We start from the raw sequence: 27,025 nt of genomic DNA on the forward strand, positions 1-27,025 counted from the left end.
CAAGCACCAGCCCTCGCCACTCCAGCTTGTACCAGTGAAACTCCTGGCTCAGCTTTGCAACCCAGACCAAGGCAGATTTTTCTCTTTTAAGCGCTGGGTAGTTCAAATGACAAGTCTTCATCACAAGTCAGAAAATCAACTTGTCTCATCCCTGAGTGCAGCAGTTCCTGATTTCTTTTTCCATTAGAACAGCAGAGAGAAGACAAAGCTGTGCTAGGGGCAAGCCATTTCCCCATCTGTCACTGTTCATGCTAACCACCCAGTATATGGGCAACAAGCAGATGCAGCCCATTTGAAGACCAAGCAGCATGATGCTGGGACCCCAACAACCAGGTCACCACAGACAGAAGGTTTTGTTCTCAATTATTTTAAAATAAACATTGAAGGCACCTTCTGGGCTGAACAAATACTGCCAGGAGATTGCAATCATAGGGCAGCCCAGGTTGAAGGGACCTCAAACGATCACCTGGTCGAACCTTTCATGAGACTGAGAACCTTAGGAGAGACTATGCAGAACTCTACTCAATTATATCTAGAAAACCTCCAGTGACAGGGACTCTATTGTGTCCCTGGGGAGGTTTTTCCAGTGAATGACTGCTCTCACTGTAAAAGATGTTTTCTGATATTGAGATCATCAGGAAAACAAAGGACCCACTGGTGGCTAGGAAAGTTTTGCTCTGAAAACTAGGAAATTAAAGCCCAGTGAGACCCTCAACTGATGGAGGAGACTAAGAGGAAACACAGACATTTGCTGTTTCAGAGAGGTTTTCCAGTGACCTCTGTACTTGCTTCTTGCTGGGATTTCTGGCAGCTTCAAAAAAAACCAAAACCAATGCTGACCTGCTGAACTCCCACCCCAGGCAGGCTGTGCAGACCTTGGACTGTCAAGCGAGGTCCTGGCTTCCCGCTCCTCTCCCTGCTGTCACTTCAGCAGCCCCTGATCAGAGCCAGCACCGCTATTGAGCGAGGAAACAGCGAGAAGGGAAGGAGGGGAGGGAAGAAGGTGTGCACCACGTGCAGCTTCCTGAGCGGAGCGCAGCGGATGCGGCCGGTGCACAGGGAGCAGCAGGAATGCTCAGCCAGGCAGGGGAGAGGGCAGTGATCGCTGGCCTGAGCTTGGCAAACCACAAAAAAACCCTGGAAGGGTTTTGGAATAAAGGCCAGCTTCATTCCCAGGCACAAACAAGCGGCTGTTATGGAGTCGCCTTTTGTTACCGAGGGCCAGAGCACGACAGCCTCTCCCGGGAGGCAGCAGAGCAGGACTCTGCACCGGAGTTTATTTAAAAACAGGCACAAAATATTTACTGCAACAATAGCATCTTGTATGAGGAATGCCAGCGGTGTTTCTCCACAGAAATGCCATGCTGAAGACTGGGAAAGCAAAGGAAGGCAATCCAAGTGCTCAACCGCATGCTTTGAATGGTGTTTGTTTTCCCACACCCATCCTTCCCCCCAAGGAATGGGGCTGGTGGGGCAGTCTCTGCTTTCAGACTGGGTGCCAGGCAGCTGGGGGACTATTTCACAGCAATCGTGGTGCAGACTGGAACGACCAAGCCCTTTTCCCAGAAAGCAGCCTGACACATCTTAGCTTTCATTCCTGGCTCACAGGGACGATGACGCCCAGTGTGGTTTCGGGCTCCGTGTCTGTGAGCAAGGCACCTGTCACCCCCCTCCTGAATGGCACACTATCCTTCTCAAAGTCAGAGGAGACTCCTCACAAGCCTCCCCCTCCTCTGTGTAAGCACCAGAGACTGGTTAACCCCTAAAATACTCTCCTGGGTGAGGAGCTCTTGGCTAAAATAGTATTTGCTCCTTCAGGGCTCCACCTGAACTGGCACAATTTGGCATGAGCAAGGCTCCATCTGCCTTTCACATGCCACTTACCAGCTCATTTTTATTGCAGCTTTCTCTGGGGTTTTACAACAAGCAGCGCTGTTTGCTGTAAACAAAGAGTAAAATGAGAGAGGAATAAACTGCAAGCCATGCTGCCCCCTCACACAGCAGCAGTACTTAAGAGAACAGCTGGAGCTGCAGCAGCAGGTACAGTGAGCAACTCATGTACAGGCATTCATGGCACCAAGGCACCTCCACATCCCCAAGCAGCACCACAGTGTGATTTCTAACCCTATGGCATGGTTCTCTGATAAGGCAGCAGCAGGAAAGATTGCTACAACGGCCAGACATAACCAGCCACACACCCAAGCAATCTTGAGCCTCAGGACCTGTATCTTGGAGTGGGAGAAGGCAGAGGAGTGGTGCCAATACTGCCTGGAGTCCTCTGTCTCCTTTTGTGCCTTTTGTGATGGAGTGTTAGAGCAGAAAGCTTTAGGAGAGAGACCAGCTACTCCTAGCTTCACCTCCTCATCTGAATTCAGAGCAGGAGCACAGGAACCATGATATGATCTCCTCCCTCTTGAGGATGATCAGGACATGATGATCATCAGCACATAATGACAAAAAAAAAAGCAGGAGCAGCAGTGGACCAAACACCATCCCTCTCTCCCTAGTACAACCAGGGCATGTGCTGCTTTGGGCTGCAGGGATCTTGTAAAGCTTTAGGAAAGCCCCCAAACATCAGAGCCAGGGAACTGACAGCAGTTGAGCACTTCTCTTGGTTTGATGCTAGGTGGGAAAGAGGAAAAAAAAGCATCCAAGAGGCCAGCTTAGCTCCCAGCTCAAGCAGATGATGCCTCCATGGAGGGCCCTTTAGCTGCAGGCCAGGTAGGAAGCAGTTTGCTCAGTTCTGGGAGTAGGGAAGGGAGCAAAAAAGGCAGCAGTATTCAGTGTCAGTACTTGATTTGGCATTAAAGCAGCATAGCTGGTGCCTGCAGGGTTGTAAAACCCATGTCCTGTCCCTGCTGAGAAATAAAGAAATCAAGAAGAAATAAACAGTCTTAAAAAAAGGACACGATGAAAAAACAAATAAAAGAAGGAACAAGCACAGGAGCGTCCCTCTAAAACAAGCAGGGAGCAGGCCAGCCCTGGCTAGCTCTTCTCCCATGCCCCACTGTGCCCAGCAGATGCTGTGCAGCTCCAGGCATGGGCATTCCTGGACAGCACCCTACTTCTCCCCTCATTTCAATCTTCTCCCAGAATCCTTAACTCATCAGGCTAAATGGAAGCCAGTCACTGCCCTCAGGCCACCACGGCAATATTTCCAAAAGACAAAAAAGAAATCAAGTAAGAAATCTCCCCCAGCACGACACCATGCTTCCTGGGAAGGCCAGGCAGCTCTCCAAGCTGTGCCTGCCCTCCCCATGGGATGGGCTTTAAAAAGGGGCTGAGAACAAACAAAAGAGAGATGTTTGTTCTCCCAGCAGGCTCCTGCGGGAGATTCTGCACATCCAAGAGTTTTGCAAGCCTCTGAGGAAAGGAGGGAGGCTTCAGTGCCACCCTGCTGTTGCTCCTGGCCTGGAGATGCTGAACTTCACTGGGCTCATCACCCCTGCTGCTGCAGGGGAGGGTGGGACCACTCGACAATGGCAGGAGACTCCCTCCTACCCCACAGCACCCATTGTGGAAGAACACCCTTCCCAGTAGCTAAAGAAATGACCGTGATGTTCTTCCTGGCAACTTGGGGGCAAGATACAGGCAGAGAGTGGAAAGTCCCTTCAGGACAGGGTTGAGGCAGAAAAAAGATAGCTGTGTGAGCCAGCCAGCAAAGCAGGGTCTCCCAGACATTTTTGTCCAGTTGCCTGGTGGAATTGGCCCAGCAGAGCTGGCAGTCCTTTCTTCAAAGTGCGGTGAGGGGGGGAGCTGGAAAAAAAGAGGGTTTTCTGGAAGATGACAAGTGGGAAGCCCCTCCATTCCTCTCCAATCCCTTTCCCAAGGAAAACATTGCTGCTCTGTAGCTGCTAATGACTTCCAGATGGAGCAACAGGGTCACAAAGCATGGAGAGCTCTCACGAGGAGATGAAAGGCTGGACATGCTGCCCTCATCTGCAAGAGCAAGGCAAGAAGAAGCCAGGAGCACCCCTCTGTCAGAAGAGCAAAGGGGTGGAGGGAAAGCCCCAAAGAATGTCCTCGTGTGCACACACTTGTACCCAAATCCACTCCACACAGATGCCAGTCAGGTTTCTTCTCCTCTGCCTACTCAGGAAACACTGGAAGGAGACTCGAGTTTTGTAAATTCAGCACACCTGCAAAAGCTCCTAGAAGTCTAGGGCACATCTCCAGGAGTGGGATGGACAGTGGTGACACAGCACAGGAGAGCCAGGCTGGAATATGCTGGCCCATCCTACGCCACCCCAGCCTACAGCACCTCTGGGCCCTTCTGTGTGCCCTGGGATCCCACCCACGAAAAGAGCACAAATCCCATGGGGCATTCCTTGTAGGTTTTGCATGCTTCAAACATGGCACAGGTTTTCTAAGGAAAACTGTCAAAGCTACAGGTTTAAACAGCTCTGGAGAGCAAGGAGCCACCTCATGGACAGGTCCAGGGCAGCAAAGCCAATGGGACAGGACAAAAGAAAAAAACAACTACATTAGTTGTAGTTGGATAGATCTGAACCCAAAATAACCTGATGGTACTGATGTACTTTTAAACACATAACCAGTTTTAGTGTGCAGAGTAAATGAAGCACAGGAGTTCGCCATGACCAAGGTAGAATGAACTACAATTAAATGGAAATTAAATGGAAATGCAATGAAATTACATGTTGCTTTCTTAATAGAAATGGATTTTTGTGATAAGAAGAATACAAAAAAACCCCTATACTGTCAGATACATGGTGTAAGCCAGAAAGGGAAGTACTAAAAAAGTGGTTTGCCTTTAAACTACTATTTTAAAAATAATTCCAGTATTGTTGAAGGAGTTGATCTGACAGTGATTAGAGGAAAATCTAGACCAAGTAAAACTCAGCTTTTGTGTTTTTTTCCTTTAAGGGACAAAATAATGAAATTGTCCTTAACTGTAAGTTTATTTCCAAGGCAGAAAAATGCCTGTACTTCTATTTTTAAAAATCCACATATATTGTTTTTTAAATAATCCATTTTGCTGAGTGTGGTTCAAGCCAAATGCAAACCTTGGTTTCCACTGCCAAGCACGCAAGCCTGGCCACAGCTCATGTGTCTGGTGGAAAATCTCCGACACAGGGAACCTTGACAAAGTGGAGCACAAATGCGTGAGAGAAGAAACCAGTGCTGCACCAGCTGTGTGCATTCACAGAGATCCCTGCAGCACCTCATGCCAAGGCTGAAGGTGGTTTTTAGACTGGTGTTTACTACAGAACCTACAGACCAGGAGCCTCAGGCTCTTCTCTAGCCCTTTCACAACAAGTCTAGCAAAAGACGTGCTGTTGAGTCTAACCCTACAATGTATGGAAGTTGGCACCATCTCTAGAAGATGCCTAACATTTTCAGAGGGATGGGCACAAGGATGGGAGTGGGAACAGAACTAAGACCTTCTCCTTGCTCACGGCAGGTCCACAGCCATTGCAGCACTGCTGACCTCTAGAGCCTTTGCAACACATGGGAGCTCCACCGAGCTCCCTCTGCAATGAAAACCTCCCAGAAACCACTGCTTTTCATCCATCCAAGGCAGTCCTGAAAAGCCTAATAAGGCTAAATTAGCTAAAAAGGCTAATTAAGTTATGGATAGATGGAACAGTTCCTCCACAACCACTCAGCCAACACGAGTCTGTCTGGGTGATAGGCTGGGTGCCCAGCACTGCTGGTCCCATCTGGGACCCATGGCAAGAGTATGGCCATGGCCAAGGCATCCCCATGTGCTGTAAGGACAACGGGCAAACCTGGGGGAAGCTCAGAGAGATGTCCCTGCCCTATACTGCCACTTAGCAGTCCCTCCTCTCTGCAAGGATCAGATTTCCCTGAGCCCAGCAAAACCTCATGACAGGACTTCCAAAATCCTGAAGACACCCATGAAATCTTGTGAGCAGCTGCAGTTCAACTCAGACATGTACTCATTTGTAAGAAAGACTTCAAAGCCTCCTTGTGCTTTCTGGCCCATTTATTCCAGACCAGTCTGCGTGAAAAGCAGCTTGAACTTGTTTCCAGGGCAGAAATCATTATCCTGGATTGTATTTGTTCTGAGGAGGATGGTGAAGACAGTCTGATTCACCTCCTCAGGAAGCCTGTGTTCCCATCAGCCCATGTCCCTTCCTTCCATGCCTCAGCAGCGCTCGCAGGCACATTCACCACCTCAGTCCCATTGCTGCCCGCAGCTGTCCCCACCTGCCTCCCTCAGGCTTTGCTGCCTGACTGGCTTGGGAGATGGATAAACATTACCTAGGGAACTCCCCCACCAAAAACCCTTTTGCTTTTCCTTTGGGACAGTGACACCCAGCAGGATGACAGGGAGAGGCAGCGGTGGCAGCACCCTTGGTGGCCAAGTTTACCCCCCCACCACCACTGCACGCCTGTCCAAAACCTCACACTCCTCCCCTGTGCCACCATGCTCTAGGGAGGAGACACTGCCCAGCACAGGATTTACTAACAAAACACACAAAACCTAGACAGAGGCAAAGCCAAGCCCTTCCTCACCCCAAAAGCTTTGTGGAAAATCACACCCCAGCTCAGGGTGCTTTTGCACTCCTGATCGTGGCTGGCCCTGCTCCCAGGGCCGAGCTAATTGGAGCCACAGGTCGTGTTGCCCTGTCACTCGCTGCGAGCAGCTGGAGGCAGATTTCCTATTTTGGATCTGGCAGGAGAGTGTGAGGCTGAGGCCATCCGGCTGCTGTGCTCCGTTCCTTGCCGGGCAGCTCGAGGGAAGCACAGGAAGGGCAGCAGCAGGGCCCAGCACCCAGCGATGCTCCCAGCACACAGGCAGCCCAGCAGGGGGGAAAGTGGGAAATCCTGGAGGTTTAAGGCAAAGAAGAGCTGAGGTTTTTGTTCCTGCCCTCCTCAAAGCCTCCACAACAGCCATCTCCAGGCATCACAAAACAAAATCTTTGAGGGATGGGGAACCTGGCTGTTTCCTCCCACTGTCATCCCACAAAAAAGGGCAAATGTAGTAAGCCCAGGGTCACTTGCCTCTTCAAGATCCCCAGGTGCTCTTAAAAACCAGTGACACCACAGCCTAATTTATTGTGGAGAGATCAGAACTGTTTCAATTTGTACTGGTATCTGCAGAGAGGGACAAGCTGAGCCTTCTACAAGCTCTCCTAGCACCCTGAATCATAGTTCTGTTGTTTGGGTTTTTTTCAATGGTACTTTATGTGTATCATCAGTAAATATCTGAGAAGTGGTTAGCCAGGTTAGCAACTTATCAATACTTCTAGCTATCCTGAAGGATCTTTTTGGCCTTGTGACCAACATCTTCCCAGCCTCCAGACAGACAAAGCATTCCAGACACAGCGTCATCCAAGAGAAAGAAGGATTTTGGTTTCTGAACTTCAAATAAATGCATATCAAACCACAAGCCAAGCTCAGATGAAGAACAAGTATTTTCCTTTACAGTTATGAAAGCAAGGAACTCAGGTGCTCCAGCTATCCCCATCCCTGGTACTGGTTGGTCTTTACAGCACTGAAGCAGTTAAAGCATTTGCTGGAGCACTGGATCCAGAGCCAAAATGGAAGTGTCAAAAGCCAGGACTGCAACAAGTGGTTAGGGGATCAGATGGTTTGCACGCCGTGCTGAGGAAAAGCCCAGGAAAAGTCCACGAACAAGGGCCTATTTAATAACCAGCCCACAAGACAATTTGGGCATGCAGTGCCAAAGTGCCGGGGAGGACGGGAAGCATTTGTGGGAAACCCCAGCCCACAGGTGCCCCTTCCCTGGGGCTGGAAAAGGAGCAGGGGAACAGCTGCCTGTGCCCTGGGCACTGCTGTGATGGTCGGGTCTGGGAGCTGAGGGCAAGGACTGCTCCTCTCCTCCTGCTCCTGCTGCAGCCTGAAGTATCATGCCTGGGACTCTGTAGCTTCACTGCTCCCCACAGCTTCTTTCTTCCACTCTCTCATTGCCCTCTAATCCATTATTTTTCCTCTCCCATAACACAGAGAGAGCCTGGAAAAGTGGCCTTTAACAAACAGCTCCAGTTTTGGGGTAGGGGAAAGGACACAGAAAGAAACCAGGAGACAGCAAATCCCTGCTTTCCTCCTTCCCCTCCTCGCTCAGTACACACCCTGTGATGGAAGTTTTCCTCCCTGGACAGTGTTTATTGCTTCCCCCTGTCCTGCAGCGCCGCAGCAAAGCCTGGCTGGCCTTTAAAAGCCTCCTGACAAATCCCGGGAGCAGCGCCCTGTGCCAGACACCAAAAAGTGGTTTGCAAAGGAAAAGAAAAAAAACAACAGAGCTCTGGAGGCCAAGCCCAAAGAGGTTCCCGTTCCCAAAAGCAGGAACATTGTGTGCATGTGTATATTGCATGCCAGAGAAGAAAAAGGAGGGAGTATCAGTTGTAGGAGAGAGGAAAAATGGGGGGGAGCAAGGGTGGGGGGGAAGCAAAAAGAAATCCCAGCCTTAAGACTCCAGAGGTCTGGCTGGGAGAGGCAACAACTGAAAGAAATGCTCTGCTGTTATTACTGCATGGAAATTACAGCTGCCAGAAGGAATCCAGGCCAATCTGTTGCTGAATATAACTTTAAAAAGACAGTCAGCCTCAAATCATGGGCTGCTCACGGGTGTTGGAAAGTCAATGCAGTGGTGGGACCTTCCCCAGTGCCTTCTAAACAGCAAAGGCTGAGGACAAAGACAAAATGAGGGTGGAAGAGTAAAAGATGCTCAGCAGGCACGAGGGAGGGACTCTGCCACATGCTCCAGGTCCCCCAGGTTTGGGGAGAAAGTGTTAATTAGGGAGGTATCAGTTGTTAGCCGCTCAAAAGAAGGGGAGGTTTGGATTGGTTCCGGGAGAGGAGACAGTTTAACTTCTTGTGAGCTCCCTTTTCTGTTTTTAAAAATGTGATCTGCAAAGGGGAAATGCTGCAAGTAGAGCTCTGGGTGCAAGGCAGGAGAAGACAGACACCAAGAGAGAAAAACCCTCAGCTATTTACAGCAGGAGCATCTTCTGCAACCAGGGGCAGCCAGGGAGAGGGCCCAGGCATGCTGTTTCATGGGCAAGCAGGGAAATGCAAAGGAAAACCCTTTCCAGAAAGTAATTTTAGCTACAGGTGAGAACAGGACATCAGATCAGACGATGTTCCCAGCCCCGTCAGCTTGTGCTCCAAGCCAGCTCCTGACTGGCAGCCAGCCCCTCCTGCAAGCCTCTCCCCCTCGTCTGGGAGGGATATTGGAGAAACGGGAAGAACAGGGGCTTTCAGCTTCCAGCACGCTGTCAAATTAACAAAAATCATGCTAAGCTTAACTGTAGTGCACAGAGGCTCCACCTGCCACTCCTGGAGAACATGAGTCACAGCTCACCAAGCCTCGCTCTCTGCTGCCAGGCTACTTTTACCTCCCTTTGGACAGGAAACAACACTCGCTTCCAAGAAGTCCCCCCTCTTCCCAAATGTGCTCTGGAGAAAACCCACTACACCGCAACACGTCTTTCTGAATTTTTAGCCGATGTGGATTTGGACTCTGTGCTTGGGCCACAGCCAGCATTTATCAAAGGCTCTGGCTGGCACAGCGGGGGATATTTTGGAGCGTACAATGGCAGCAGGAGGTATTTTTATCTCCTTGTTGCTCACCTGGGGCTTTCTGCCCTGCTTTTGGGCACGCTGCTGCCCACCCCGGGGCACAGCACCCAGCAGCTCCCCCACAGCTACTCACCCACGTAGAAGGTGTTGGGGGCCGGCTTCTCCCCCAGCTGCAGGTACAGGATATTCGTTGTCTGCGAGTCATGGCGGAGCCACAGGGCCACTCCCAGGATGATGCCCCCGGCCAGCTGGGGAGAAAACAGAGGGAAGCAAGGGTTACCCACTGCTGCAGCCACAGCAGGGCCACACTGGCTGTTTCCAGCCAGGAGCAGAAGACTTGCTTTTCATCTTCCCACCAATATACAAGAACGTCCTTTCTGACATCACCCCTGTAACATGCTTTGTGCCCCACAGGTCATGAGCTGTGTGATCTTCCCTGCTTTATGAGAAGACTCCTCATTCTGGGGATGTGCAAAGCCCTTTCCAGTTCTTGCAGGAGATTTCTTTTCCTAGAGGTATTTTATTATGCTTTATCATTATTTTCAGTGGAAGGCTCTGCATTACCCAAGCAGGAGATGTGCCACTAAGGTTTTTAGGAGAGCTTTTCAACAAAAGTTAGAATCAGCCCGTTACTTCCTTTTCCCAGTGGGCTGTTGACATCCCATTACATTTCTCTGTGAGGTACAAACAGAAAGGGGGGAAACTGTCCATTTCTCCCCTCTGCCCCCAAGTCTTGCATGCACACTACTTCCCATCCAGGGTCGGGCTTCCAGTCGAACACACCTGGTGTTCCTCAGGCACACAGAGTTTCCTTAATGTCCCAATACAGGAACTGACGTGGAGCAAGGCCTGGGGTGAGGCCAAAGCACCCCCACAGCACTTTTGGGGGTCTCCATGCCGAGCCTGCTGCCTTCCCCATGCTGTCAAACAGCAGAAGGGCAGCACACCCTCACCCACGTGTGCAGCCTGACACGCAGGACTGGCCAGGGCAAGGACAGAGACACACTCCAGATGTGGGAGGAGACGTCCCACACATGGGACATCACCTCTGCCACTGGGATATTTATGTACAAACAATGGGAAGTTCTGTGACTGGCTTCCTCACTGTTTTCCCTTTCAGGGAGGGGTTGGGAATGGCCACAGAAGATGGAAGCAGATATGGGGCAATATAGCAGGGAAGGTGTCACTGAGAGAGAATCAAGGTAGAGCTTTTCCAGCAGGACTCACCCTGTCCTCTGTGACATACCCCTTTCATTTAAAAGCATAAGAGAGAGGAAAAAATAATATAAACATCTGGGGAAGAACCCCAAACCCTTAGAATTTCAGTCTCACTGCTGTGAAATATTGAAATCACCTGTTCAAATGCCAATTTAATTTTGACTGCTGTAGATCCTTGAAGCCATTCATCTTAAAAAAGAGAAGAAAACTACCAAAGAATATAGAAGCGGAAACATGGTTTTCCTAAAAGAGTCTGAATCAGGTCAGCTACAGGCATGATAGGCATCATGAAAGTCACATAAAAAAAAAAAAAAAAAAAAAAAAAAAAAAAAAAACGGAAAAAAAGTGCAGGGCTTTTTCAGTAAAGGTGCAAAGTCTCCAGTTGTGCAAACCCAACAGGAACACAGGAGGACAGGGATCTGCAGGACAGGCTGTCGATGGGAGCCTGGCTTTGCCCCTTGGGAGCTCAGCTGGTGGTTTCCTCCTTGCTCATCTCTACAAATCCCAGCCACAAGATTTTTCCAGAGTGTGTCACTGTGAGCGCCGCTGAAGCTGGGGCAAACCCACATCATTTCCAAACTCACAGGACAAACCACTCTCAGGGCATTTCCACTATCAGAGCGAAAAAATCCTCCCCAGCTCCTAGAGAGGAAGGGAAATCTTTGCTTTTCCCCAGCCTGCCACCAAAGTAATCTGCTTTTAACACTTCTCCCACAAGAACCAATGCAACTTCCCTGCTGGCACAGCTCCTCGTGCCTCCTGCACTGGGGCCAGCCTGGGGTTCTCCAAACACTGGCTATGGAGAAAAGTCACGAAAGCCGGCCCGTGCTCAAGTCCAGCTCCAAATAAGGCAGCTTGTGGCTTCGCACAAAGTTACCCAAATCCAGCCTGGTGTGGCTTGTTCATTGTCTGAGGGCATAACAAAGTGTGTGTTTTTACTCTCAGAGGAAAGAATGTGTCCCCAAATTAATCCATGCCACTCAAAATAAAGCTCTCTTGGTAGCTGCTAGGAGAGAAGAGATCCTGAGGAAGGTTTGGATTTCTGTGCTGGTTGGAAGAGGTAAAGAAAAAAGGCTGCAGTCCTCTTTGTTTTGATTTTCTCCCTTCAAGGACACATTGCTCTGCCCTGACATGCTGCCCTCCACTCTCAGCAGTGCCACCCCAGGTCACCCTGCCACCTACGGCGAGGTTGGGGTGACAGCAGCAGCTCCATTCCAGACAAATTTGCCTTAAAATGCCCGAGAGCACTGAAAGCTGCAAGCGGTCCTCAAGATATTTTTTAATCATTTGGGAACATCAACTAGAGGGATGGAGCCTCTTCGAATGCATCAAAGCCTCCCCAGCAGTGAGGTCTGCCTAAGACAGCTGAACCAACTCCAGCTGTTCCTGGTTTCATCCTGAATGCACCCCGGAACGTCACACAGCCCTCCCGCACCGCCTGACTCCATCTGCATTTCTAACAGAGCATGGAAGACCTCTGAATGGAAGCTTTAATCCAATAGCAGCTGGATTTCTTAAGAGAGAATGACATTCACTTACTAATGAAAACAGGGTTTGAGCTACGATGAGTAACTTTTTCCATGAAAACCATACATCCTCCCACCACCGAGAAGCCCAAAACGGAATTAAGGCTCTTTCTTCCCAAAGCAAAGAAAACAAGAGGGAGAAAACATTGTCAGCTTGCCACAGTAACTCTGCCTTGCTCTGTACCTTGCTTGGGATAATCTCATTTTTAATAGAACAACTTGTTCCAGATAAAAGTTTGGTATTTTCTCCCCCTTCCATCCCACAACTGCTGTTTGCCAACACGAGAGCCTGAGGAGCTCCAGTCACTGCCAGCAGTGTCACCCTCGTCTCTAGGCTGCAATCCTCATACTTATCACTGGCTGTTCCTGCCGTGGGTATCTGCAATCTCACACAGGTTATCCCACTGATCTTTGTGTTCCCAGCTTGTCAGGAGTGTTGCAGAGGCTGGGGCCATCACTTGTGAGACACTCCAAGTGCTCAGCACAGCTCTCCCTTTAAATTTTTGGGGACTGCAAAGATCTAAAAGCTGCAACTTCAGCCATGGCAGCAGTGTCGGACTTTGACCCGCTCTCCAAAAGCCGACCTCCCCAGCCTGCTGCTCTGCTGCCAGCACCATGGCACTGCTGGAAGGCACAGCAGTGGTGCTCCCCAGGATGGGGCTGGCCCCAGAGCTCACACCCTGAGCAGCTTCCCGGCACAGCAGAGGTGGTGTTGCAGACTCTGAAATTTCCTCTTTACTGCTTTTTTCCAGCTTCCAGAGATTTACTGCGTCTTCCACAGACAGCTAGACTTTTCCAGCTGGATCCTGCCTGCCCAAAACTTGCTTTTTCAGGAATGCTGTTCCTAGTAGACACAGTGGGGGAAAGTCTCCACTGAATGCTGCCTAGGGGTGGGAAAAGGCAGGCCCTGTATCCCCAAGATGGGCTGGTATCCCATGTGAGGAGGTATCACCAGATGAGCACCATGATGGAAGTAGGTGTGCAGTCCTGGTTTGCTGCCCAAACCATGGTGCAGCCCCATGTAGTGGGGCTCCTTCCTGGACTGAGCCTCACCAATGGAGATGCTGTTCACCCTAAAATTTCCAGATCCAGCTGTAGGGCAAGGGAACAAGCCCATTTTTCACAGCTTTTCACACTCCTCTCCACAAGAAATTCTTATGAATTAGGGGTGCAAGGAATGACCCCATTCTGCTTTTAATGTGGTGTACCCCCCCTTCTGAGCTGCCCCCACCTTAACCTTTTGCTCCCTAAAACTCACATATGCCAGGATGTGCATCACCTCCCTGGTCCCTTCCGCTGCCCCCAGCCTTTTTCCTCCTGCTCCCTTCCCTCCACCCTTCTGTAAAACAGATTTCCTGGAAGGGAGGAGGAGAAGAAGGAAGTTCTGGCTATAGGGCAGCTTGCTGGGCACGCCAAAGCACAGCAGACAGACATCCTGTGTCTCACCTCAGAGAGGGAGGGAAGTGGAGGTGCCAGCAGTGTCACGATGCTGTATTTGAGCAGTGCCAGCTCCCACAGCCATGCAGCCATAGCTGCTCCTGCCCCCAGGTGGTGCTTCCCAACCTGTGAGAGCCCTAGGGCCGGAGAGGCTCCCGCCCTGCTGGAAAAACGCTGCCGGCAGAGCTCCCGCCACGATGCTTGGGAAATACCACAGCTACTAACAACAAGCAGGATGCTGCCAAGAAAGCTTAATGAACTTTAGCTGGTTTATGATTACAGTAGATGACTGGAGATTTTTAACAGGTTCTCATGCTGCAGAGGTTTGCCATTTCCCTCACACCAGCGGGAAGCAGAGCCCTTGGTGAGGCAGCACCCAGACCTGACCCGAGAAGCCCAAGCAGGGCTCCCCATGGCTCCTCTCCAACACAACCTGCAAAGCAGCTGAGATGGAGTAACAGTGAATCCTCCTCCTTTCACTGTGGGGAACCAGGATGCAGAAAATCCTCTCCAACACAACCTGCAAAGCAGCTGAGATGGAGTAACAGTGAATCCTCCTCCTTTCACTGTGGGGAACCAGGATGCAGAAAAGCAAAGCGGCTTGCCAAGGCTGATATATCTTCCCAAGCAAGAGGCTCCCTCATATGGCCAGGAACAAACTGCTAATTTGGGGTTGAATGCTTTGGTCCCAGGTAATTTGTGGGTCTCTAGGTGAACCAGCATGAGTAGAGAAAAAGCAAGGAGACAGAGACTCGTAACTTGATGGAAACTACCTTTGGAAGGGCAGTACAAGCCCTTCCAAGATCCGTGCTACCACGTTCCAGCTCCTGCACTAGCAGCCTGAGGACTGAGGCAGGCAGCAGAGGGACACATGGAATGTGCCCAGGTAGCCCCACACCTTCCCACAGCCTGCACCTCCCCTCCTGGAAAGCAGAAGATTAATTTCTTTTCTACTGCAACAGCTGCACCCCATGGAACTGCTGAAGGGGCGTGGGGTGCAGCAAAGGGCTGACAGCTGAATGGTGGCCCAGGAACCTGGGACTTGGGTTCAGTGCTGAGACCATCTCCATGTCACAATGTCAGGTCTTCACACCAAAAAGTCACTTGAAATTTCAGGGTGAGATGTGCTGGAGCTCGCTGCTGTGCCGCACGTTGGGGTGGACTGAGGGACGCCCTGGGGCCCCTCCGGAGGGCGTAAGCAGGGGAACGGACTTCACTGAGACACAGAGTTGCAGTTTGACAGGCACACAATGCAGAAGGTTATCTTGGCACAGGCACTCACAGGCAGGAGCGGCAGATAGGACTCTGTGACAGCACAGGCGAGGTCTTTCTGCTGCCTTCCACAGCCACTAAAGGTCAGGCTGAAAGTCTGCAGGCAAGGCCTGCCCAGGAATTGCAGGAAAGGCACTTGGGAAGAGCACCGTGCCCTGCAGGCAGGAGGAGGAGAGCAGCCTGCAGCCCTGCTCTGCTCCCAGCAGCACACCTTCCAGCAGGGGCTATTAATAGAGCTGCCAGCCAGAGCAAATTCTCCACTGGTGCCTATAGTTACCAGCCCTACAACACTGCAGAGCTTTTCAAAACAAGCTCCAGAGGAACACTCCCGGAGGAGCAGCATGCCAGAGGCCAAATAAAGCTTGATGGATGGGAGGGGAATGGGAATCCAGCACAAAATCCAGGAGCAGGATCCTACTCTAGGGAGCACCGTGCCCACAGGCTGCTCCCAGCCTGATCCCTTCTGCAGACAGAAGTAGCACTTCCCAGGGTTTAACTGCCCTCAGCAGAGAGGAAAACAATTTCAGATATTGCTTTAAAATTAATTTGGTCCCATACATAAGCATTTAACTACAATGGTGATACAACTGCTTTTCCTTCTTAATAGTGCAGTGAAAGGCATTTCCACAGTGCAGGATCAAAGTGTTTCTCCCTGTTAATGCTCTTGCAGAAGCTAAGTATTAAAGTGGCTGACAGGAGAATAAGGTGAGGAAAACAGAGCAATGCCCATTCCAGCCAGCAGCGCTCCCTCCTTGCAGCCGCAGCCCAGCCACTGAGTGAAACTGGGTACCCCACAGGGCAGGGGGCACCCGTCTCTTTAAAAACCTTCTGCACGCAGAGACTTCAGAAGAGGTTTTGTAGGGGATGGAAGGGCTGTGGTAACTCGACAGAGTGTCCTAAAACATCCCAGAGAGACATCAGCAACAAAACTTGAGTGTAGCTACTGAGCCTGCTAAGGAAACCTCTCCCTTGCCCTTCAAAGGCAGGCATTAAGTAGCAGCAGGGTCAAACACACACAGAAATATGCTTGCCTGTACATTGGCCCAGGATACCAAACAAAATCTGTGGAAGAAGAGGCTGGGCCAGCATGAGGTCCATTTGCAGCTTGCCAGGCTCTCTGCAATTCCCAGGGAGACCTGCAGCCCAGCCAGCCAGGCTATTTCAAACCTGTGTTTCAGAGCTACAGGAACCATGAGATCTTCCATTCTTCATTTAAAGCTGTGAGCAGCGGTGCACAGCCACCCTCCTCACCACAATGGGAGGGTCATGTGCGCTCAGCAGAAGTGTCACCACGGGATAACAGCCACAGAGAGAGAGCTGCCACCTCCCCACACTGCCACCTCTCATCACCAGCACCAAGTGTCTCTGTGCAGGCTTTGCAGACTCCAGGGTACAGTTAACACATATTCTGGTGTTGCACAAGAAAATATGCAGCTCCTCTGCCTCTTCCCTCTCAATCACCCGTCGAGACAGACTCTCACTTCCACCTTCCCCTGTTCTTGCCCTTCCTTCCCTTTGCACCAGACTGTACGACATCCCCTCAACACACAGAAGAGTTAGACAGTGCCTGGAAAATGGCATTAGGAACAAGCTCTTCCTTTTAATTAGACACCTCTCTGCTAGGGCAGCCAGCGGTGCTCTCGACCTGGAAAGCTGCCATGGGCTGTATTAGCTAATAAGCCTGAGCGATCCTTCTCCAAGCAAGTCAATTCCTCCTCGGTTATGTTTAATTATATTTTAAAATAGCTCGCTGGCTTCCTTCAGCCTCCCCAGGGACTCTTTGCAGCGGTGGTCAGTCCAGCCCCATGTACTGAGCTCTGCTGTTGGGTTTGGATAATTCAGGAGAGCTAAGTCCAGCCATCTTCTAGGGATGGGATGGAGAAGCAGCTCCACCTGCCAGATGCCCAGCCCTGCTCAGGCTGCCCATTACACCAGCCAAACTGCCCAGCAGCAGCTACTGCTGCCTCTCACAGGGCAAAGTGCCCACTCGCCACCCAGACACCCTAAGGGTTCAGGACAACTTGGCAGCACAGAAAAACTTCTGTCTTTCCAGCCCCATGTTCTGCTAACCAGGTGAAGCCCCCAGGTGCTGACCACAGCCTCCTCCACCACTTCAGCAGGTGGGTGCCACTGTGAAACACGTGGGGACCCTCTCTCCTGGGACAGGCACTCGTTTGTACATGTGGGCCATGCAGCAGCCACTGCTCCCTCCAGAGCCACCTTGGGCCAAGCACAATCTTAGCATCTTCTTCCCAAGAATGCATGCACAAAGGAAAAGCAATCCCAAAACATCAAATAAAACTGAAACACCTCAGGTACAATGAACGAGGAGCTGGCAGCAGGGTCACCTTTTCCTTTTTCAACACAGCAGCTTTGCGAAATTCCCCCTGCACTGCCAGGGGGAGGAAGCCAGAGGGGTGTCAGTTTATTTACACTCCAGCAGGATAGCAGGGCTACATAAAAAAGTTATCAGAGTAACTACAGCCGAGAATTGCTTCCTTCTTCCTCTTGGGCACTAGAACAAGCTCCTGTTCAGCTCAGCATGGTGCCTGCGAAACTCTGAGCTCTGCCTCTGGCTTGTTTTCATCAACAGCACCCAGCGTCAGCTGCACACAAGGCAAATCATAAGCAAATAGGCACGGGGAGCTCTTCAGCCCTGCACAGTAACCAGCTGGCAGGACTGAAGGGCTGCAGGTGCCGTCTCACACCTCCCCGTGGTTAGAGGTGGTTTCCCAACACAGCCAACCTGCAGCAAGGGTGGTAAGCACCACATTCTGTCCTTAAATGCCACTCCATGAAAAGGACCGCAGCACTTTGCTGTTAGCCACACAATCCCTCCTCGGCTGTGGGTGCCAGGCTGGCAGATAACCTGCCCTTGTGGTAAACCTAAAATTTCCCTCGACTACTAGTTTAGAAAACAACACAAAAGGGCTTGAAAACTCCAAGATCTGGTGTTCAACCACCATTCAGCTGGCCAGCTCACAGAAAGGATCGTTGATTCTAATAAAGTCCAGGCTCCCAGTCTGTACACAAGACAGTGCAAGGGCACCAGCAAGGCCAGCACTGGGAGCTGTTTTGGGGAGCCAATGGGTCCCAGCCCACAGGCACCCCTCCTGGGGAGGAACTGAAGAATCTACCCCCCTCACAGGGAGCACCTCCAAAAGGGTAGGGAAAGGCACCAGAAATCATAACAGGGAAATTATCCAGATTGGCCATTCCTAGTGGAAGAAAAATGCCCGTTTATAAAAGATAGGTTCTTTTGCAAGACTTTGAGGTGAACAACTGATCTTGCTGAGAAGTGGTGGCTGTGCAGAGCCCCCAGCATCCTTCCTGCCACCCAGGAGACCCTTCCTCCCTCGCAAGCACGGCCGGCAGCTTCTTCGACAAGAATGGCAGGAAATCGGGAGCAGAAGGCAAGAAAAACCCCTGGGATAAGCACGGTAACTCGGAAGGAACAACACTTCACAGACAACCGTACCCGCCTCCATCCGGCCATTTTAAGGGTGGAGGAAAAGGTTAAAAAAAAACAACCCAGAACTGTCCCTCGTTCACGCAGCTGGCAACACATCGGGTATCAATTAACGCCGCTGTTATCAGAGCTTGTCATCTCCCCCTCGGTCGGCGTTACAGCCAGAAACAAGGCGAACAGGCCTGAAGGGAGCACCCACTTGGTCCAGCCCTGCACCTCCCAAGGATGGGGACCCCGCAAAGAGCTTCCCCAGCACCCCCAGGGAGGAGCCAGCAGGCAGAGCTCCAGCCAGGCAGCGCCACTCCAGCTGCCAAAGCGGGGTTTGCTCTGGAAGCCACCGGCCCCTTCCCACTTCTCCAGCCTCCCTTGCTACGTTCGCTGCTGTAAGCAAGCACTGAGGAAAAAAAAAATCCCAAATCCTCGACAACAGAGCGGGATGTCAGACAAGGGGCACAGGGCATCGGGCAAGGGGCATGCAAGCGGTGCCTTGCCTGGCAGGGTGGGGCTGGACTCAGTTCCAAGACAAAAAGAGCATTCCGTGGCATGGAAACCAGAGTACCTAAAACACGAGAGCGGCAGCCTGCTCGGGCACATCTCGCTGCCCCCGGGCGCAGGAGCAGGCACGGCGGGGCTGCTGCCAGCCAACCCCGCGCTGCCGGAGGCGCTTTCTAACCGGGACAAACCCGGTTTGCAGGGAAACGGGGTAAATTAGCCGCACGTCTGGATGGATTATCTCACGAGAAACTTTCTCAGGAAAGGCAGCCTCTCCAGCCTGGATAGAATGTGCATCCTAAAATAACTTCCCGGGCGGCGGGGCCGCGGGCCCGGCGCGGGGCCAGCGCGGCGGGCCCGGCTGCGGGCGGGGGGCCCCGATCGCCCGTGTGTGCCGAACGCCCCCTCCTCTGCGGCGGGGCCGGCGCCTCCCCGCCCCTCCCTCCGCCTGGCAGCATCCTGCATCCCTCCCTCCTCCCTCCCTGCCTGCGAGCGCCGCTTTCCCCAGCGCAGACCCACGGCGAGAGGGGCTGCGGAGCCGCCCCGGCCCTGCCCGCCGCCTTCCCGCCCGGGAACATCTCCGGCGGCTGGATGCGAGCATCTGAAAGGTCTCTCCAACCTCAAACCGGCCTACGATTCTACCTCCCCCTCTGCGCATCTATTTAAAAAACAGACATAAATAGATATGCATGTACAATTACACACACACGCGTGCATTAAAATAAAAAAAGCAAAGGATAACCAGCCCCTCCGCCCTCCAAAAAAAAAAAAATTGAAAAAGAAGCAGCCTCTAAGGCACATCCCAGACAGCAAGTCTCAATGCTGGGGGGCAAGAAGGAGGCTAAACCCAGGCGCAGGCGGACGAGCCATATTGCAGCCCCCTAATTTAAAGGCTGGGGGGGCTCATCCCCCGCTCCCCGCCGCCCCTGTGCTCACCCAGAAGATGAAGTTGAAGACGAAAAGCAGGTATTTGATGCACTTGGTGCAGCCTTCCACTCCCATGGCGACGGCTCTCCCAAATCTGTGCTGCCTGGCTGAGCGGGCGGCGGGCGCGCAAACCCCGCCCCGCCCCCGCCCCGGAAACGCCTCCCGGACACGCCCCGGACACGCCCCGGACACGCCCCGGACACGCCCCGGACACGCCCCGGACACGCCCCGGACACGCCCCGGACACGCCCCGGACACGCCCCGGACACGCCCCGGGAGCGGGGGCTCCACAGCCGCCCCCCTCGCCTTCCAAAACTGGGGGGCCGCCTGCTGTTCCCTCCTTTTATTCTTCTTTTTTCTTTTTTTTTTTCCTTTTTTACCCCACTTTTCCCATTTCCTAATTTTTCCTAACTCCTCTTTTCCTTTTTGCTTCCCCCCCTTTTTCTATTATCCCTCTTGATTTTCTTTTTTCTTCTTCCTTTTAATTTTCTCTTCCCTTCTTTCCCCCTTATTTAATTCTTCCCTTCCCTTCCCTTCCCTTCCCTTCCCTTCCCTTCCCTTCCCTTCCCTTCCCTTCCCTTCCCTTCCCTTCCCTTCCCTTCCCTTCCCTTCCCTTCCCTTCCCTTCCCTTCCCTTCCCATCTTCCTTTTTTTCTTTCCTCCCTTTTTCTTTTTTCTCTTCTTTCTTTCATCTTCACTCATTTTTTTTTCCTCATCTCTTCCCCCCCTTTTCTTTTTTTTTCCTTTTTTATATGTGCTCTCATTTATTTGTTTTCCCCTTCTTCTTGCCCCCCGGGGGCAGCTCACAACAAAGTTTCCTATCCACAGGTAGGAGCCACGGGGGCAGGTGTTGGAGGGCTGTAGGAACACTCCTTCCCAAACCTGACCACCATCCCTTAAAACTCACTGCCATCTCCTAAACATCACCAGCCCGGGGTGCAGGGAGAAACCTCTGTGAATAGATTGCAGGAGGGTTTTGTATTTCTATACAGAAAAGTTTGAGGGTGAATTCATGAGGGGATTCCCCCTCTCCCTCAAAAAAAAAAAGAGCAAACGACTTTTAAGTTAACACTATCAGTTTGACACTCAGAAGCGTTTCTTCATTTCCCCTTCTAATTTTATTGCTAAATCTGCTCTGCTGAACGGGTTTTGTCTAGGCTTGTGGCTTTGGTACTGCAAGCAGTTGCATCAAGTTCAGTAGAAACACTCAGGATGTTTTTCCTTGGTTACTGGGTAACAAGAGCATCAGGGGGGCTTCAGGACTGCCCACCAAGGAGATTCCTCCCCTTTTTTCTTCTTTTTTTCTTTTTTTTTTTAATTTTCCTTCCTCACTTTTCCCATTTCCTTTTTTCCCCCTAACTCCTCTTTCCTGTTTTTACCCCTTTTTCCTAAGAAAAACAAACAAACAAAAAGGGTCACACATATCAACAGGCTTGAGAATTTTAGTTAACTCCCTCCCCTCTCAAAGCTACACAGCAGAAGCACAGTGAAATTTCCCAAGCTTTCGGCTGAGACCCACTTTGGCTCACTCGCTCATCCTTAGAAATAGAAATTGTTCTCACCCCGTGTTGAGCTTCCAGGAAGCTCATTCACTTCTCCAGGACAGGGTACTAAGTCACACAACCAGAGCATAGGAGGATGCCTGGAAAAGGCATCAGTGAGCAGCTCCAGCCAAGGTCAGCACCTCACCGAGCTAAATATGAACCTGGCACCTGCCCGCAGCGTCGTTTGTGGAAACCTGCCCTCTTCCTGCATGGGCACTTCCCTCCAGTGAAGGGTTTCAGGGAGCAGCTCCTGAGCCAGGAATTTTCACACTCTGATAGAGTCTTCCCAGCCATGCATCCCATAGTCAGGAATGAGCTTTGGCTATCACACATTTCCTACATACGCATGTTGAAATCAAGTCAGCTTCTTCCAAAATCATCCCATTGCCCTCAGGGATGAGTTGGTTCAGGGCTTTGTCATGTTCATCAAAACTTTCTGTGCCCCTCAGTAACAGCCCGTGCACTCCATGGCAGCAGGGACCAGGAATGAATAGAAATTGGCCCTGTTCCCTAATTACTTATGCTGAGTATGTCCCCGATTGTGGGCTTGCCATGGATTCATAACCCCTTTGTCTCTAAGCCACATTCACTCATCCAGACTTACCAACAAAGCCAGGGGCTCACCAGGCTACTTATGCATGTAACTGCTGTCCCGAATTATCAGCATGACCCATCTGGTTACGGCAATAGCTGTAATCCTGTGTGGCTCCTGCTCGTCAACCCAAGTGGCAACGGCAGGATCCCAAAGCTGCTCACTCGCCACACCACAGCGCCCCACAATGTCTTCTTTTCTGCACCTCTGTTCTTTGCAGCTATAAATAGTACAATCCCCCAGCCCAAGAGAAAAAAAGGAAAATATGTAGATGTTCAAAACAGGAGACTTTTATGAACCAAGCAGCCTCTTGTGCACTTAGGCAGCTGTTCCCAGAAAAACTTTCAGAGATGCTGCTTGGAGAGTCTGAGTGGGAGAGGAAGGAACCAGCAGCAGCAAGGTCTTCAGCAGCAGCAGCTCCACCACTCATGGGGGAAAATGACTCAAATCAACTTTTGTGCACTGGAGAGCAGGCAACCCTAGCTGCAATCACTGCCACAAGGCTGGTGTTGAAACTGCTTCCAGGGAGCCTAGGATTGCTTTTGATTTATGTTCTTTTTATCTCCCTCACTGTGGCTTTTCTTTTCTTGCTTGCTGCCCTTTTTTTCTCCTATGATGAGGAGTGAAGGAAAATGGAAAACAAGAAATAAACCTTTTTGTATCCTCCAAAACTTGTAATAGCCAACAATTTGGAGCCAACAGAGTTCTGTTTCTTGGACCTTCCTTCAGGTTCTGTTGGAGCACATGTCACTCAGGGACAGCTGTGGCCCTGGCAGGACAGCAGGGGCACATCTCCTACAACAAGAAGCACTCAGGTACAGCCTAAAACCTACTGGGTTTAAAATGGCCATGCCAACAAAGTCTTTTCCAAAGGTTGGAAGTGAAAAAGTATTTCAAGCTTTGTCTTTTCATCATGTTGTTATTTCAAGCAGCTCAGCTGGGTACATTTGAAAACTTTGGCCTTTAGGTACAGGGAGAAAAATCCCATCACCATAGCACAGTGACAAGATACTGTTTCCCAGGACTGTGTGTGATTTCAGGTGTTGCATACTCATTTCTCATGTTTCGTACTCATTTCTCATGTTTCGTACTCATTTCTCACACTGCATTATTTGCTGTACAGCCCATAAAGTACCACAACTACCTTCCCAAGGCTCTCAGTGACTTTATCACTCTTTATAAATAAGTAAAGCTAATTTGCAAAAATTCAGTTCGTGTCTGGGTGTCACATGCCAGCATTGAGTGTGAGTGCTATGAATAGGGCTGATGACTTCCCTCTTCAGGAGGAAAAGCTGGTTCAAGTGCTCAGGGTGTGCAGTCGTTCACAGAGCAGCCAGCTGCAGGCAGGGCTGGCAGGAAGCTACCTACCTCCTCCAAGCCTTTCATCCCAAAAAAACCCACCAAAAACCTCTAACAATGTTTTTTAAAAAAGCCCCCAAACCCCAAATTACAAAAAACAAACCCATCCCCAAGTGGCTGTTTGAAGTGCTTCTGCAATTGGGTTTGTAGGCAGAGTGAAGCAGCTGAGAGCGGAGATGCTTGCAGTGTTTCTGTTTGGCTTGGGTGCTGGGGTTTTTTGTGAACCTGTTTATAAAACCAGTGTCATGCCTGTGGGTTCTGGCCCCTCTGGGTATGACTCACCAGGTCGGTTAGAGCAGATGCTGCCTGCCAGCTCGAGTGTAGCAGAACATCTCTCACCAGCAGGACTCATCACACCCAGCCCCTGGGGCTTTGAGCTCTTTATCCCACAGAGATGCCCACCTGCCTTCCAGCAGCTCCCCCTTAAACTCCCTTTGTTTTATAAAAAGTGAGGGAGGGGGATGAGGGGACGACAGACACACATCCTCCCCAGCTCTTACACAGGCCTGAAGGGCTGGCAACCGGGATGTGAATTGATTACCATCAAGGCAGAATCTAAACACCTACTGACAGGGGTCTGCAGGAGATTCGGGAGAGGAGATGGGAATCCCTCATCCACTGGGGACCACAGGATGCCTGCTGATGTGATACTCTGACTGCATGCTTTGGGCTTGCACGGCAATCCCCCTGCCCTCCTCAGCAAGCTCAAAACTGGTGGATAAACCATGGGAATAAAATGCACATCATCTGGCTGGTGAGGTCCTAGTTAGCTTTTAAGCACTACTTCACATTTTTATTGCAAAATGCAACAGAAATAGCCTGAATTTCCAATTTACCTCTAGTGGTAAAAAAAAATCAAACAAAAGCAGCATCACCAAAGATCTTTAAATAGGACATTTGGGAGATGCATGATAAGAAACTCAGAAATTCATTCTGTGGGAGGCTAATAGTCCCAGAGCACATAGGGGTAACTTCCTTGGCAGCCAGCACCCCATAATGCTGCTTTTCAAGGAGGAGACTTGAGCAAGGGCACACTGCAGTGTATAGCCTATGGCCTATGGAGCTCCACCAGAGGAGATCCATCTACATCCCTGGGGAGCAGCCAACACCTTCATTTTGGATAGAAAAACTATCAGTATGAGGAATGTAACCCCCATGTCTAAGGGGACATTTTCAGAATACCTTTTCTGTGCCCCAGCAGGAGTGGATGGTGCCTGCTTATCCAAAAATCCCCATGCCCATCTCTGCAAGCTGAGTCAAAGCACGGTGACAGTGTGGGGGGTTGCACTTGCCCTGCAGCCTCAGGGGAGAGGGATGCAGCAAGCACAGACCTGTAGCTGAGCCTGAAGTTTCTGTTTCTAATAAACTCAACAAATGGTTCCCATCTGCCTGGCCTGTCTCTCTGTCATCCTTAAATATTTATATCAATGTATCTATGGTGATAGGTCAGGTTATATAAGTCGGGGGAAGGACAACATCAGTTCTTGCTGGAGCTCCAGCCGAGGGAAAGAAAAAACCCGAGTGGGTTTCCTATCCAAGCAGACACTCTCTCTTCTGAGCTCATGAGCTCAGAAAGTGAACATAAGTTTTTCTCAGGGCGTCAGAGAAGGCTGAGCCACAGCTGGGCTGAGCTGTGCTTTGGGAGGTGCCATGCGGGAGAGCAAGAGCCCAGCCCATCGATGCAGAGAACTCTTGTTGTATAATCAATGTATAATTCATTAGTAGGTGAATAAAGCCTGGAATAGCTTATTGCTGATGTAACAGGGCTAAAAAGAAACCAAGCACGTCTGTGAGCAAGCTGCTGTACGCAGGGGTTAAACAATAGCACTTAGAGACGCTGAGAGGAGACGGGGGATTCTGTGTCGGGGTAATATAAACAACCCAGCTAGCTGACTGCCAGTGACTCCGGGGTGAGCAATGCAGGGATACATGTATCTTCCTGCCAAGAAATGCTGGGAAGGACCTTTTTTTGCTTGCTGGAGTCTAAGGGAATGGCAACTAGAAGACCCAGGGCTTTGGCTGTTGGTGGGCACCTCCAGTCTTGTCTGAACTTATTTCTCCCAAGATGTGACACTTCCTGGCAAGCTGAACAACAACCACATGTATCTCTTCCAGATAAAGAAGTGGGTTTTTTTCCCCTTGACCCTCCTAGCAGAGGTGGATATGCAGTTTGCCTCCAGGTATAAATCTGTTTGGTGGATCCCCAAGTGCCAGGTGATGAAAGTGGCAGTAGCTTTGTGCTGGGCGTGAGAGGGATGGCATGGTGGGCAGTGGAGTGGGTTCACCAGCAGGCCTGCAGTCAGTCACGGCTTTGACAGCTCCAGCCAAAAGCTGCAAAACACATACAGCCTGTGTTTTTCCAAAACAGCCTCTGAGACCTCTCCAGAGCTCTCCCTCTTTGCTCCCAGGCTCTTCCCTGCCGTCCCAAACATTGTTACATCTCTCAGTGGACAGGTTTGACTCTTGCTGCCAGTTGCTCATTTTCCCAGAAGAGGAACTACACAGTTAAGAAATATATCACTTTTTGCCCCACCTGCATTTCACTAACAGAGAGATGACACTTCATGTGAAAGTTGCAGGATGTGTGTGATCTAACTGTGTATTCACAGCAGCTTCTGACCTCACCTGCTTTCAGCTGTGCTGGCCGAGATCTGTGGGGGGCATCTTCTGCCTCTGGCTGCAGTTCTAGAGGAGAATTACAGCCCGCTGCTTTTCCAAATGCATTACTTCTGCACCTGGTTAGAAAAACATGTGCCTATCAACTATTACTTCCAAAAATATTTTGTGTGTCTGCAGCTTATAAACACAGCTTTGTGTTTATAAACTGCAGCTTATAAACACAGTTATGTTTATAACTCCTTGGCAGGAGTTGGTTTCCTTACACTCCAGCACTGCAAGGGTCCACCCAGATCTGCCAGCTTCTAAGGCTTTGCGAGGACTCACCCAGCAGTGTCTTCTCTAGGAGCACACTGCAGGCATCAGTCCAAGCTGCACAGTGAAGGGGTTGTTGCACAAGGAAGTTGTATTTCAAGGACAGTAGGAACTCACAAACACTCAGTCAAAAGGGCAGGAAATAGCAAACCAGTTTGGAGTCAAGACAGCACACCACAAGGCTGAAAAAGTCTCACTCTCCTCACCACCAAACCCCTGTAGAGAGTTACTGTATTATTTAGCCTGTGCTTTCCACAAGTGCTCTAAGCATCATCCACTGCCATCAGAGCAGGCACTGGGAAAGCTCCTCTGGCTCGTAAGCAAGCTGTGGACAGTCCAGCCACGAGCATATGGTGAGCCCCCTGTAGGGTGTCTATGGAATTTAATGGTCCTGCTGGCAGAGCAGTGCCTGAGCAGTGCGTGGGCAGTGAGGAGCAGCACAAAAGGTGCTCGCTGCTGCCACGGGCATCTGATGTTCCCCAGCCCTGCAGGCTTATAGGTAGCCCCAAAGGTGGCCACACAGGCCAGAGCAACCTGGCCTTCTGCTGGTCCCTCTTCCCATGTCCTCACATGGAGCTGGGGGTTGTCTAAAGTAAAAGGAAAAGGTAACTCATGAGCAGAAGGTAGGGCATGCTCAGAGAGAGGCAGACTCCGAGTGCCCAGATGACCTTAGTGGAAATAACTGATAATTGCTGCAACTTCATTGACAAGTGGCTGGAGCCAATTCA

General features: G+C 50.8%; 1 protein-coding gene across 1 annotated transcript in view; it reads right to left on the bottom strand.

Annotated features, from left to right (window-relative positions):
* Positions 1–20,041, bottom strand: part of CD81 (CD81 molecule) — a 33,185-nt gene extending 13,144 nt beyond the window's left edge. Inside the window, exons 1-2 of the mRNA XM_063398168.1 lie at positions 19,882–20,041; positions 9,665–9,779 (exon numbers count right to left, since the gene is read on the bottom strand). Coding sequence (XP_063254238.1) covers positions 9,665–9,779; positions 19,882–19,947 — 181 coding nt within the window. The 5' untranslated portion in view covers positions 19,948–20,041. The remainder of the gene's footprint in view (positions 1–9,664; positions 9,780–19,881) is intronic.
* Positions 20,042–27,025: the final 6,984 nt, after the last annotated feature.

The sequence above is a fragment of the Prinia subflava genome, chromosome 5 (assembly GCF_021018805.1).
Source record: "Prinia subflava isolate CZ2003 ecotype Zambia chromosome 5, Cam_Psub_1.2, whole genome shotgun sequence".
NCBI classification, from domain to species: Eukaryota; Metazoa; Chordata; class Aves; order Passeriformes; family Cisticolidae; genus Prinia; species Prinia subflava.